Here is a 14,886-nt window from a genome sequence, read left to right as displayed (position 1 = left end):
TAGCAAACTCACGAAGTACAAGAGTCAGGCAAGAAGGATGACCGGTATGGTAAGTTAGGCAAAATCAGATTACGAGAAAACTAGCTGCACAGGTCAAGGGAAATTCCATGGAGTCACTTTGCAAGATTATATCTTACAAGTGAGGTTAATGCTGTGACAGACTTATTATGGGAACAGAGGTGGATGAATTGGTAGTTCTTGGGATATTGCAGAATCTCAACATAATTGTCACCTCAATACCAAATTGGTATTGAGGTGATAAATTCAGATATAATAGTAGAGTTACTGAGTGATCACTTTTCAAAAGTCTATCACCCAAGTGAGGACATCTCTCTACCTGTAGCAATAACTAATGTGAGAATTGAAGTTAAGAAATCAGAAGTACTTAGTATATTGCAAAATTAAAATGCGAACACTGCTGTAAGTTTAGATGGAATATCAGCTCGGGTGTTGCGTGAATATGCAAAGGAATTGTCAAAGCCTCTTACTTGATTATTTAACTTAAGTTTGAACTCTGGTATGGTCCCTAGGGTGTGGAAGGAAGGCAAAGTAGTTCCTTTGCATAAAGGTAGCTCTAAGACTGCAGTAGTTAATTACAGACCAATCACCATCTTGGGAGTGGTGGTAAAAGTATTGGAAAAGTTGGTTAAAGACAAAATTCAAGAATGGGTGGATCAGGATATGATACTCTATAGAGGCCAACATGGTTGGCCTCTATAGAGTATCATATCCTGGTCGATCCTGCCTTAGCAATTTATTAGCTTTTTTTATAATAGAATGACATCTGAGTTGGACAAAGGAAATGGCTACACAGTGGCACTTCTGGATTTTGCTAAGGCTTTTGACAGGATACCCCCATGGAATACTGTTGCGCAAATTGGAGTAGATGGGAATGGATGCTAAACTGGCGATATGGATAGCAGAATGGCTCAGGGAGAGATACCAGAAGGTGGTGTATGGAGGAGCAGAGTCCAGGATGAGGCAGGTGACCAGTGGTGTGCCTCAGGGCTCTGTGCTTGGGCCATTGTTGTTTAATTTGTACATAAATGATATAGGAAATGGCTTAAAGGGAGATAATCAGTTATTTGCTGATGATTCAAAGTTCGGTAGCGCAATAAAAAAATCAAGCTGATGTTGAGAATTTGCAGGATGATTTAAATAAGCTGGTAAAATGGGCAAAGGGAAATGGATGTCAGTTCAATGTGGAAAAGTGTAAAGTTATGCATTTGGGGATTAAAAGATTACCAGCTGTGTACTACATTGATGGAGAGGTACTCCATGAGATTGATGAGGCTAGGGACTTAGGGGTGTTGGTAGATAGGGAGATGAAGTTTAGGGGACACATTGCTAAGGTGTCCAAGATTGCACATAGGATTACTTGGTTATTGAGGAACACATTAACATCCAGAGATAAAGAGGTTATTCCCCTTTATAAAGCATTGATACTTCCATATTTGGATTACTGTGCTCAGGTCTGGTCACCTGGATTCCTTGGAGATGAGGAGGTTGTGGAAAGAGTTCAGAGGAGAGTGGCTAAGTTGGTGAGTGATGTAAAAAATCTCCCTACATTGATAGATTGAGAGCTTGCGGCATGTGGTGAGATAGTCTGCAAAGATAGAAAAATCTGAACTCCATGGTGCACTCAGAAAGTTAAAGAGGCAGTCAAGGAAAACAAAAAAGCATATCAAAAGTTCCTCGCAAGTAAGTCACCTTCTGTTCTTAGGGAATACAGAGAAAAATGTAAAAAAGCAAAGCATTGTGTAAAAGTAGCTAACCAAAAGGGGAAATGTTTCAGCTGTGTGATAGTGAGGGAAGAACAAGAGGTCATCCCTGGAAATTAAGGAAAAGTGTGGTTAACAAGGGTGTGAGAATGAGGTTTTTTGTCTGGAGGGTGGTGAATGAGTGGAATGCATTGCCTGACTCAGTTGTGAGTTCTTTGTCTGTAAATGAATTCAAGAACAGATATGATAGATATTGTTTTGATAGTTTGGATCTCCTGCGATGAGTCTACTGACTCCATGGAGATACCTAAAATAATCATAATAATAATATACCCTTCACATTTTTTTTTCTTCTTGTTCAGCAGCTCTCACTTGATGATGCTATTCTTCCATCAATTCCTACCTTGTTTATCCTCCTGCTTCTGGGCATACTATCTGATACTGCTTCCTTCAAACACTTTTTGGCCATCTCCCATGCACTGCTAACATTTTTAGCATCTCAATTCTTATGCCATGGAAATGCTCCAAGCTGGCTCCTCAATTTGTTATAATCACTTGCTTTGAAATTTCACATATATCCCCTTCTTAACTGAAAATTCAAGCTGATACAGTCCTCTAGGTCAGTGTTTCCCAAACTTTCAGTACTCATGTATCCCTTTAAAAATTTTAGTAGCACTGGCATACCCCCCACCCCTCTTATGCAAAGACAATTCGGGAGAAATTATACTATTATTACATATTTATCCATTTCTGTAATTCTATGATGAACAGTGCTATTTGAAAGAAGAATATGATCTACTGGCTTGCCTTATCTCCAGTCATCATCATTTGAGCCATTATTTTGTCTGCAAGATTTCCTAAATGCTACTCCAGGTTTCACAAAGCTCAAGCTTTCATATTTTCTTTTCCCATCAACACCACATATTAATTTTTGGGATTTTTTCAATCTTTATGTCTATATTTGAAAAATTCTACAGATTTTTCTACAGAATTTGAAAAATGTCAAATTCTACAGAATGGTGCTTGGGGTTGGACAGTTCTATAAGTTCATTCATGAGAGTTGTGCAACAAATTATACATACTGAAATAGGTTATTCTTCATTGTCAGTCCATGAAAATTCAAATTTTAAATAAACTCATTGTACTTTTTTTTTTTTTTTTTTTTTGTAATTTTGACAGCATTAAACTGGAACAATACCTCAAAAATAGAAACAAGGTCTTATTGTCCCTATACCTAAAAAGGACAGTCTTAATAGAATGGATAACTACAGAGGTATTACTTTGCTATCAAGCACAGTATTCTTTTTTATTTTTTTTTATTTTTTATTCTATTGAGTATCATCCTATCTACAATAAGATGATACTCAATAGAATAGAACCTTACTTAACACCATTTTTAAGAAAAAAACCAAGCTGGATTTCTAAAAAAATGATGAACAGATACACTGCATTAGAAGAATCATAGAAGGTTCACAGGATAAAAACTTACCACTCATTTTAATCTTTATAGACTTTAAAAAAGCCTTTGAATCCATAGAAAATGAGTATTTTCAAATACTCAGCTTCTATGGTCTACCCTCAAAAATCATACAAGTAATCTCAGCACCTTATAATACTACAGTAATCTTTAAAATAGAAACATCTGAATCCTTTCCAGTGACAACAGGAGTCCTGCAAGGTGATGTACTAGCACCTTATTTGTTATTGGTATACTTGGATTACATCTTCTGGCCATCAACACAGAAGATCTTGGTTTTAACATTAGAACATCCACCCCACCATGCAAATAATGATCTTAGCTTTGTTGACGATGTTGTACTTATTGATACAGAACCAACAAATGCACAAAAACATCTCAGTCTACTAGAGGCACAGGCTAAACTTATTGGTCTGCAGATCAACATCCGAAAGTCCAAAGTATACTCAATAGGTTATGAAAACTTTATACTTCATATCAACAATAAACCCTTAGAAAGAGTAAAGGACTTGCAATATCTTGGATTGTATATCAGCAATACAGAAAATAATATTAGAAAATGTAAAAAGCTGGCTCTAGTCTTCCATAACAAACTCTGCCCCATCTGGAAATCATCACTGATATCATTAAAAACAAAATTAGGACCATACCAGTAGATCCATCTTCTCGTATGGTTCTCAAACCTGGACAATAATCACCAAAAAAAAAAATTATAGATCTAATTAACTCCTTTGGAACTACATGTCTCAGACTGATCCTTGGATACTCTTGGATGGACTGTGTCACTAACTCGACTGTGCTAAATCTGGCTAAGCAAGAACCACTTTTCAATATAGTCAAAAATCTACAACTCAGATGGCTTAGACATCAACTCAGATACCCTGAAGTCTCACCCTTTTTGGAATCCCTCATCCTGTACAAACAAACCAGAAGATGGCAATTGCGGTAAAGGAAGACCATGAAAACAATTTTGGCAATACATCTGTAAAACCATCAATAGGCTTGGACATCAACTCAGATACCCTGAAGTCTCACCCTTTTTGGAATCCCTCATCCTGTACAAACCAGAAGATGGCAATTGCTGTAGAGGAAGACCATAAAACAATTTTGGCAATACATCTGTAAAACCATCAATAGGCTGAACTGTAAAACTCCATCTGACAACTACCAGTCAGCTCAAGATAGAGTTGGAAGACCATAATTTGCAGTTTTTAATGTAAATCTCTTTTCCCTTTTCACGCTGTATCATATTTTGAATAAACTGTGATGACTATGATAAATTGACTCTTAAAAAATTTACAGATGTCTCTCACCTATTACTTTCATTAAAATATTTAATCCTGATGCATCAACATATTTTTTCTCACAATTACTGCAAACATTTTCATTTCATTCATGCATTTCAAACATCCTGTTTTTAGCCAGTGATTCATATTAAAGAGTGTAAGAAATACAAAAGAAAGATATTAATATTAAATTAAATATTTTAATACTAATTATTATCAGGCTGCATTTCAATGTTAATAACCAACAATACAACTGATTAAAAAACTAATGTATTATCTTCATGCATATTACTTGTACCTCAGTCACAAATTCTGACATAAACACAGTTATATTTAACATATATAGATGCATGCACAGGTCTTGAAACAATTGCCAATGACTGTAACAATTTAAGATAGAGATAATCCTGAAATTTAGCAGAAAGTTCTGATGTATTCTGATATTTGAACTATTTGAATTTAAACAGTTCAAATTTTCAGTTCACAGTTCAGGTGCATTTTGTTTTAAACTTCCTTTAGATTTTTTTATATATTGAAAAATTAATTATAGAATAGAAGTTCACTTATATGTGAATACAGTAAAAAAAAAAAAAAAAAACTGCCTCTCACCCCCCCAAGACCATTCATGTACCACACTTTGGGAAACACTACTAGTAGTATTGACCTAGAAGTACACTACTGGCAACCACCTCAGGTAATCACTTCATGGTCACTGTCACCAACTGGAGGGTGATCTGACACCTCATTTATGATCACATCCTGTGATGAGATGATCAATTCCAAGACCCTCAAGCCTCGTGTGTCCTCTGTTACATAATGCCTGAGGTAGCTGTCCCTTAAAAACTCAAGAAACTCATTTTCTTTGCTTCATCATCTCAGTCTATATTGCCATAATTAAAACTGCCCATAATGATTACCCAGAGTACTTTGGAAGAAAACCAAGCTCCTTCATAGGAGTAGATTCCTTATAGAATATTTATACAAAGAGAGCTGCAATACCTTTCTTCATCCAAATTGAAACAGATCTGATGATTTTTGGTTATTCCCTTTATGAGAAATATTGTATCAATCTTCTAAAAATTCCTAATTTGTTATTTTCTTATTATATACCTTTTTTTTAATTAATTAGGAAATTTAGTGACCAGTTGTTGTCATACTTATACTGTGATGGTGTGTTTTAAAATAATTCTGTTATTTGTATTTTATTGGTGTTCCACTGTCACCATACTGAAGATGCCTTTGATACCAAAATGAATATTTTACATCAATAAAAATAGTTTTCATGTACATCTTTTCTGTCTCTAATTTTAAACAGCATCTTCAATATCAAAATAATACATTTGGAAATGCAGAAAGTTTATCTATGATAGATTATAATAAGGCATTTAATAGTGTTCACCATAACAAATTAGTAGAAACATTAATAAAGAAAAGCATAGATAAGATTGATATTCTATATATATACTAGGGGGGGCTCTGCCCCTGATGCCTATGCCCCCCCCCCCCGAGTTCTGGACTGGTAGGCTGGTTCTTGAATTCTGATGACTCGAAAGTGGGGTCCCCCCCCCCGGCACCCAATCCTCTGAGTTCCGGAGTGGTAGGCCGGTTCTCCTTGAATTCTGATGACTCGAATTTTGAAGATTCGAAAGGGGAGTTCTCCCCCCCCCCCTCCGGCACCCAATCCTCTGAGTTCCAGACTGGAAAGCCGGTTCTACTTGAATTCTGATGACTCGAAAGGGGGTTCTGCAGCCCCCCCTTTTTTTTCAATTTTTTTATATATGAAATTGTGCTAAAAATTATTGATTCTGAATACCTTTTTTTCCCTCCAAGTATTAAAGATCATTGAAATCGATGCAAAATGAAAATAATGTATTTATAATTTACATCGACAAATAACTACATCAAAAAAAAAAAAGCTAAAAGACGTTTTTGATGTAATTATTTAATTAAATCAATAATTATAAAAATTTATTGATATAATAATTCAGGAATGAATGATTTGAAAGGAGACAAAATGGCTATGAGAGAAGATCTGAAGGAATTACTTGAGGTAGCAAAAGAGAAGAGTGAGAGAATTCGGATGGTGAGTCTGTTGCTGCAGTATGACAGTGAAGAGTATAGGAGGAGGGCCAAAATTGTTAATGACTTTATGCGCAGATTATGCAGGAAGATTGGTGGGGAATTTGTGGATGTGTGGAGTGAAATGGTTTACATTTGAATGGATTTGGTGTACGGAGACTTGAAAAGGTGTTGTTGAATGAAGTGGAAGTGAATGTGCAGAATCAGGGAAAATAGAGTTATTAAGGGGGGGGGGAGTAGATATGCAGACTTTAGGGAGACAGTTGAGTGTATGAATGTGTATAATATGCCCAATCGAGTACAAAGGACAACAAATCAGAATGGGATAGTTAGTATAAGGCATCAAATTGGGATTGGACAAATGGGCTTCTGCAATTCATGTATACTAATGCCAGAAGTATTAGGAACAAGAAGCAAGAATTTTTTGGCCTTGGTTGGCACTTCCAGGCCACAGGTTATTGGCATTAGTGAAACATGGGTGACAGAAGATGATATAGCTAGTGGGATAGAATGCGAGGGGTATGGTGTGTTCAGGAGTGACAGGGAGAATAAAATGGGGGAGGAGTGTTATTGATGATAACTGATGAGCTACAGCCAAGGAGAATAGAAGTGGAACTGCATGATAAAGAAAAGAGTACATTTGAGACCATTTGGTGTGAGATTGAAGCTAGCATAACAAAATATACAGTTGGCTGCTGCTATAGACCAGGTGATGGAATAGATGGTGGAGATATTTGCTTATGCATACTATCTCCACCATCTATTCCATCACCTGGTCTATAGCAGCAGCCAACTGTATATTTTGTTATGCTAGCCTCAATCTCACACCAAATAGTCTCAAATGTACTCTTTTCTTTATCATGCAGTTCCACTTCTTTTTTTTATATTTATATAAAAAAAAATAATTACCCTCTTTATTTATATTTATTTTTATTTATATTAATTATTTATATTTATATAAAAAAATAATTACCCTCTTTCCACTCATTTCTTTCAGAAATGAATGGAAAGAGGGTAATTATTATGGGAGATTTCAATTATGGTAACATTAACTGGAAGGAGGAGAGGACACATGGGAGGAAGGAATTGGATTTTACGCAGTTATTATGGGATAACTATCTGCGATAGCATGTAATGGAAAATACTAGGTCAGAGAGTGCTTGATCTAGTAATTGCATCTGAGAATTTGGCTATAACGAATATGACCACTTGCCACCAATTGGTGAGAGAGTGATCATAGGGTCTTGACTTGGGAGGTGGCTAAAGGTGTGGAATTTACAATTAAGACAGGGTACATGTGGAATTATCAGGCTAGTAAGTATGACAAGCTTAGGAGTTTGATTGGTTCAGTGCCATGGAATGTAAAACTACAAGGGCTGGATGTTGATAGTGCATGGGAGGTGGTTAAGAAGTGTTTGCATGAGGCAATGGCCGACTGTATACCTAGAGTCCGAATAATAAATCAAGTAGGGGTTAAATGGATGAATAACACCATTAAGCTTGAGCTGCAAAAAAAGAAACAACTGTGGAGGGAATTTAAGGAGAAAAGTGACTGGCGGGCACATGAACAGTATTAAGCACAGGCCAGAAAGGTAACGAGTGTAGTAAGAAAAGCAAAAGCGGATTATGAAAGAACATTAGCCACGTATGCTAAAGAGAATCCCAAACAGTCTTTTCAATATGTTGCAAGTAAAAGAAAAAATGTATATGGCAGAATGATTTTAAAGAATGCCGATGATAGAGAGGTAACCAAATCAGTTGATATAGTTGAATTACTGAGCGAGCACTTTGCAAGAGTATATCATCAAGGTGGTGACTTTGCAGGAATGAATGAACCAACAGCTTATACTGGAATTGTGATGAATGAAGTAGAGTTAAATATTCTATTGCAGAACCTCAATGTCAATACATCTGTGGGATTGGATGGTATACCAGCTCGTGTCGTAAATGAAGCGGCTAAAGAATTATCAGTGCCCTTGACCATTTTGTTTAATTTGATTAATTGTGTGAGTCTCAGGTCTGGGTTAGTCCCAAGGGGGTGGAAAGAGGGGAAAAATAGTCCCACTGCATAAAGGAGGTTCCAAGACTGCTGTTGTAAATTACCGAACCGATCAGCATATCAGGAATCGTTGTCAAGGTCTTGGAGAAAATAGTCAAGAGAAAAATACAGGATTGGATAGATGAAAATGGGATATTGTATGGGGGACAACATGGTTTTGTGAAGGGTAGATCATGCCTCGGTAACTTGCTCACGTTTTATAACACAGTGACGGCTGAACTGGATAGGGGTAATGGGTTTACAGTGATTCTACTGGATCTTGCTAAGGCCTCTGACAAAATGCCACATGGAATTATAATCAGTAAACTGCAGCATATGGGGATGGATATAGGATTGGTGAGATGGATAGGAGGGTGGCTGATTGAGAGATATCAGAGAGTGGTTTATTCTGGAGTAGAGTCCAAAAGACTGCCTGTGACTAGTGATGTGCCGCAGGCTTCTGTTCTTGGACCACTGCTGTTTAATTTGTTCATTAACGATATAGGAAAGCGTCTGAGAGGAAGTGTTCATTTGTTTGCTGATGATGCAAAGTTGGGTAGAGCAATAGTAAGTGCACAGGATGTCAAAATTTTGCAAGATGATTTGGATAGTTGGGAGTACTGGGCTAAGGAGAATGGATGTTAATTTAATGTGGCAAAGTGTAAAGTTATTCCTTATGGGATGAAAAGATTAGCAGCAGTATATCACATTGGTGGAACCGTACTTCAGGAGATTGACAAGGCCAGGAATTTGGGAGTGATTGTAGATAGGGAGTTGAAGTTTATGGGGCACATCGCAAAAGTGGCTAAATCAGCTCATCAAATCACTAGGTTGCTGAAAAATACTTTAACAAGCAGAGACAAACAGGTTAATTGTTCCTCTGTATCGAGCCTTGATAAAATCCCATCTAGACTACTGTGCCTATCAAGGCACTGTCCCTATCAAGAAGAAACCCTAGCACCCAGATTTGGGTGCCAGGGTTTCTTCTTGATAGGGAAAGATCCAGAGATGAATGCCAAGATGATAGCAGGTCTATGGAATGAACCTTATGAGAACAAGTTGAAGATTTGTGGGTTGCAGAAATTGGTTGATAGGCAGAAAAGGGGTGATATGATTGAGACATTCAAATTACTGAAGGGTTTCTATTCAGAAGATATTTTTGAGAATAGGACTGGTGGTGGGAGGACTAGGGAGGGGCCATACAGCTGGGCAAGAGCATGGCTAACAAGGGTGTTAGAGCTAGGTTTTTTACTTGGAGAGTGGTGAATGAGTGGAATAAGCTGCCAGAGTCTGTTGTGGGTACCATGACTGTGAATGAGTTCAAGGCGCTGTATGATAGATACTGTGTGAATGTCGAATAGTTGTTCTTGACATGATATTAGGGCCTTCCTCGATGAGTCTAAGGACTCCTTGGAGTTGCCCGTAATAATAATAATAATTATTTGTCTCCAAGCTGCATTTCCCTCCCCCTCAAAAAAGAAAATTTTTGCAACCCACGCTACAGATTGATGTGAAATTTGTACCGCGGGTTGCATAACCCACATGAACAGCACACCCAACCGAAATGAGCATGCGATACCACTGATATATATATATATATTAAAACCCAAACTGCAAACATAAAAATTAACAATGGAACTATCAGAAACTTTCATAATACAAAAAAGTGTTAGATGGGTGGTATGCTTTTCCTCTTCTATTCAATTTCTCCAGAGAAGAAATTTTTGAAAGTGTGGAAGGACTGGAAGGAGTAAAAATAGGAGTTATGCAGATGATACTATATTAATTGCTGGAAGAAAAGTAGACTTGCAACAACTAATAGAGCAAATAATTGCAAAGTAAAAAATATGACCTTACATTAAATTTCAAAAATCTAAAGTTATAGTAGTAAGCAGAGGAAAAATATATCCCAAAATCGAAGTATAAAACAAACTTATAGAACAAGTCAAATGTAACATTTATTTAGGAGACTGAATTACAGAGGATGGAAAATGCAAATGAGAGAACAGGAGAAAAATAGAAATTGCAAAGTCAATCTTTAACAGTATTGCAAGAAAAAAAAAACATATCAACATCAAGAGAAATAAGTAAAAAAATAATATTAAGAATGATTAAATGCTTTATTTTGTCTAAAGAATATACAGAAAAGAAAAATATATCATATACGGGTCATATTTTGAGGCATGAAAGTCTTCAAAAAGATTTATTAGAGGAAGAATGGAGGAAAAGCAAAAGAAAAGAAGGATGAAAGACACACACATGGTTCATAAACAAAGGATTGCCTGGGATTGATCTATGCAGACAGCAAGGGAGTAACCCAAGACAGAAATATATGGAGATCCATAATAGCAAACTTCTTGGATGGAGATGACAGTGGATAGGATAGGGATATAAGTATGAAATATATTTAACATATAAATTTATTTTATTAAATTTAAAATATATTTTAGTATTTTATTAATAATACTACATACCACTTCTAAAGGTGCTACCCAAAATGCCATAAGACATATCCAATTCATGAGAAACTTCCTATATACAAAAATATTTGCAAGTATTAGCTGATGGTAAAGCATCACATGGTACATAAATTTACAAGGGATAAAATTAAAAGTAATATGTCAATACAAGAAATAAAATTAAAAGTAATATGTCAATACAAGAAATAAAATTAAAAGCAATATCATTATTATACATTATTATTATTATCTGAATACCTAAATAGCCTTCTAAGACTTGCTCTGAGCTGGGATCTTAACATTTCATCTTAAACTCATTCACTGAAAGCACTCACCATTCCTACTAGATATCCATTTCATTCACTCATCACTTGTCATGATAAAAACCCTAAACACCGTGTCCTTGCTCACTTGACTTTCAAAACCTCTCTTATTCATTTCCCTCCTGCCATGCACTAACCTCCATCCCCAATTTTTATAATAAAGTAAGTCTCCATTACCAACACAGGTAGCAGTTTTAATTTGAGTAGCATTTTTCTTTGTTACAGTAAATGCAATGACATGGATTAAGTTAATCCATGTCACTGCATTTGTAAATATTAAGGTTGTAACTCCTAAATACACTCACCATTCCTACTGGATACACTGGATACCATTCACTCATCATTTGTCATGATAAAAATCTAAACACTGTGTCCTTGCTCACCTTGACTTTCAAAACCTCTCTTATTCATTTCCCTCCTGCCATGCACTAATCCCCCCATTTATATTATTATTTTATTATTATTATTATGTGACACCTAATAATAGGTGGTAGTAGGGAGGGTACCTACTCTACAGCTCTCTGTCTCCACCAACTAACAACTACACCAATGCTATCCACTGTCCACCACAACTAGTATTTCCATAGACAATCACAAACAACCATGCCCGTGGCAGGATTCAAACCAGCAGCCTTTTGCTGGAGAGCGGATATGCTAACCAGTCGGCTAACCAGGCCAACATTTATATAATAAAGTAAGTCTCCATTAACAACATAGGTAGCAGTTTCAATTTGGGTAGCATTTTTTTTTTGTTAATGATGCAATGACATGGATTAAGTTAATCCATGTCATTGGCAGGTGACCAGTGGTGTACCTCAGGGCTCTGTGCTTGGGCCAATGTTGTTTAATTTGTATATAAATGATATAGGAAACGGCTTAAAGGGAGATATTCAGTTGTTTGCTGATGATGCAAAGTTGTGTAGTGCAATAAAAAATCAAGCTGATGTTGAAAGTTTGCAGGAGGATTTAAATAAGCTGGTAAAATGGGCAAAAGAAAATGGATGTCAGTTCAATGTGGAAAAGTGTAAAGTCATGCATTTTGGGATTAAAAGATTACCAGCTGTGTACTACATCGATGGAAAGGTACTCCAAGAGATTGATGAGGCTAGGGACTTAGGGGTATTGGTAGATAGGGAGATGAAGTTCAGAGGACACATTGCTAAGGTGTCCAAGATTGCACATAGGATTACTTGGTTGTTGAGGAACACACTGACATCCAGAGATAAAGAGGTTATTATTCCCCTTTATAAAGCATTGATACTTCCACATTTGGATTACTGTGCTCAGGTCTGGTCACCTGGATTCCTTGGAGATCAGGAGGCTGTGGAGAGGGTTCAGAGAAGAGTGACCAAGTTGGTGAGTGATATAAAAAATACTCCCTACATTGATAGATTGAGAGCTTGTGGATTGCAGAGATTGGTTGATAGGCGAAGAAGAGGTGATATGATAGAAACATTCAAATTACTAAAAGGTTTTTATAGGATTGATGCAGGGGAAATGTTTCAGCTGTGTGATAGTGATGGAAGAACAAGAGGTCATCTCTGGAAATTAAAGAAGAGTGTGGTTAACAAAGGTGTCAGAACAAGGTTTTTTGCCTGGAGGGTGGTGAATGAGTGGAATTCATTGCCTGACTTAGTTGTGAGCTCTTCGTCTGTAAATGAATTCAAGAAGAGATATGACAGATATTGTTTTGCTAGTTTGGGTCTCCCGCAATGAGTCTACTGACTCCATGGAGATACCCGTAATAATAATAATAATAATAATAATAATTGCATTTGTAAATATTAAGGTTGTAACCTCTTTTGAGTGTGTAAACAGCATGCCAGAAATGGTTTCAATCTACTGGATTGAAAATGTAGTAACCAGAGTTAGGGGGAGAAGTGAGAAGAGATCACAATTCAGTTTGCGGAAAAACTCCTTGAGTACTAAGTAGATAATAGCAGATAGAATATTTTTTTTTAATACAAAGAAAAACAAAATAATAAAATAAGGCTAAGAATACTTAATGAGAAAGACAAAAGAAAAGGAGTAAAAATAAATGACTATTACTTTATTTCAACTACATCCACTATATGGGCAACACTACTCTTATTACAAAATCAAACAACATACTTCAAAAGAATTCATATCATAAATAACTGCAAAGACTTTGAACAGGACTAGGTGATGTCGATATAAGCATTTCTGGTTTCAGTAGTGGTAGCAGCATCAAAAATGAGTGAGTGATGACAGAAAGATACAAATAGCATGATCAAGGGTGAGTGTGATGCAGAGATGGATAAGACATTAGGAGATATAAGCAGATTAGAAGGATGCAATGACATGGTGTTGATTGGTAGGTGAATGTTGAGCGAGGGTAGGATGCTTGGAGAGAGAGCCATAGGTAATGAGAGAAGAAACAATATGTAAGAAAGTTGAGAGGCATGAAGATATTAAGAAATTTGGAAGGCTAAATGATGTGAGGAAAACAAGAGTAGAAGTGAGTGAGTGAGTGGAATGACAGAAGGAGGGAGAATGGGAGAACCAGAGAATGGGAGGAAATTGTGATAATGCAGGACCAACCACTCCCCTAGCATTCTATTTTGCATACCATCAATCATTGAATCTGCATACATCCCACCTCTCATTGATCCATCGATTCCTTGCTCACCTGTAGCTCTCACTCTCCCCTCCCCCCTCCCAACAAGGTTTGCATCCATAGCTTGGGCAGAGGGTTATGTCTGAAAAGTCCTCTACAGTCTCCAAATCATTTCAGTCACCTTAAAAAAAAAAGGAATGAACATGACCAAACAAGAACATTGGGAATGGCTTGAATATCCTCCAGTTCAATATCGAGGGATTCACTAGATCAAAATTAGAGGCATTAAATAATATTCTTATCAGACACAAAATAGACATTGTTGCCTTACAAGAAACTCACCACACCCCACAAGGAAATATTATCATTCCTGACTGCATTCTTCTCACTGATAAACCTGATGGTGAGTTGAGAGGCATCTTCATGCCTCTCAACTCACTTTCCTACATATCATTCTTCTTTCAGTATCTCTGCCTCTCTCACCCTCTCCCTCTCCAAGCATCCTACCCTCGCTCAGAATTCACCTACCCAATCAACACCATCCTGGCGATCTATGCAAAAGCAAATTTGGAAAGAATCTCCAAATCTCTGGACCATTCACAAGGTGACTTTTTTGCTGGTATCTGGCTGGACAACTTCTCAATCTATAATGTATATAAGCCTCCTCTACTTGACTGACCTAGTCCTGCACTTCCCCAGCTAGTCCATCCTAGCATCATCCTTGAAGATTTCAACTCACACAGTACAATAATGATGACAACCCAGGCCTGCAATTGACAGACTTGATGTTAGCAAACAGCATCCACCTCCTACATATCATTTTTGTCTATGACAGCAAGCAACCTGGAAGATGGGATATTAGAGACGACCTCTGTTTTACCACCACTGATATGGAAGGAATCTCTCTCTCTCTCTTCAACCTATC

At 36.8% G+C, this 14,886-nt stretch overlaps 1 protein-coding gene across 7 annotated transcripts in view; it reads right to left on the bottom strand.

Moving 5' to 3' along the window:
* The window catches only part of Nt5b (5' nucleotidase B), a 580,494-nt gene that overhangs the window by 26,783 nt on the left and 538,825 nt on the right, over positions 1 to 14,886 (bottom strand). For all 7 annotated transcript variants that reach the window (XM_090391852.1, XM_090391851.1, XM_090391857.1 and 4 more), the window contains one exon: positions 11,076 to 11,133. In XM_090391852.1, coding sequence (XP_090247978.1) covers positions 11,076 to 11,133 — 58 coding nt within the window. The remainder of the gene's footprint in view (positions 1 to 11,075; positions 11,134 to 14,886) is intronic.

This window comes from Typopeltis vanoorti, chromosome 4, assembly GCF_054136105.1.
Source record: "Typopeltis vanoorti isolate ZY-2024b chromosome 4, IOZ_Tvanoo_1.0, whole genome shotgun sequence".
Lineage (NCBI taxonomy): Eukaryota > Metazoa > Arthropoda > Arachnida > Uropygi > Thelyphonidae > Typopeltis > Typopeltis vanoorti.
Note: the sequence above shows the minus strand (reverse complement) of the source record. Positions and strands in the feature narration are given on the sequence as shown.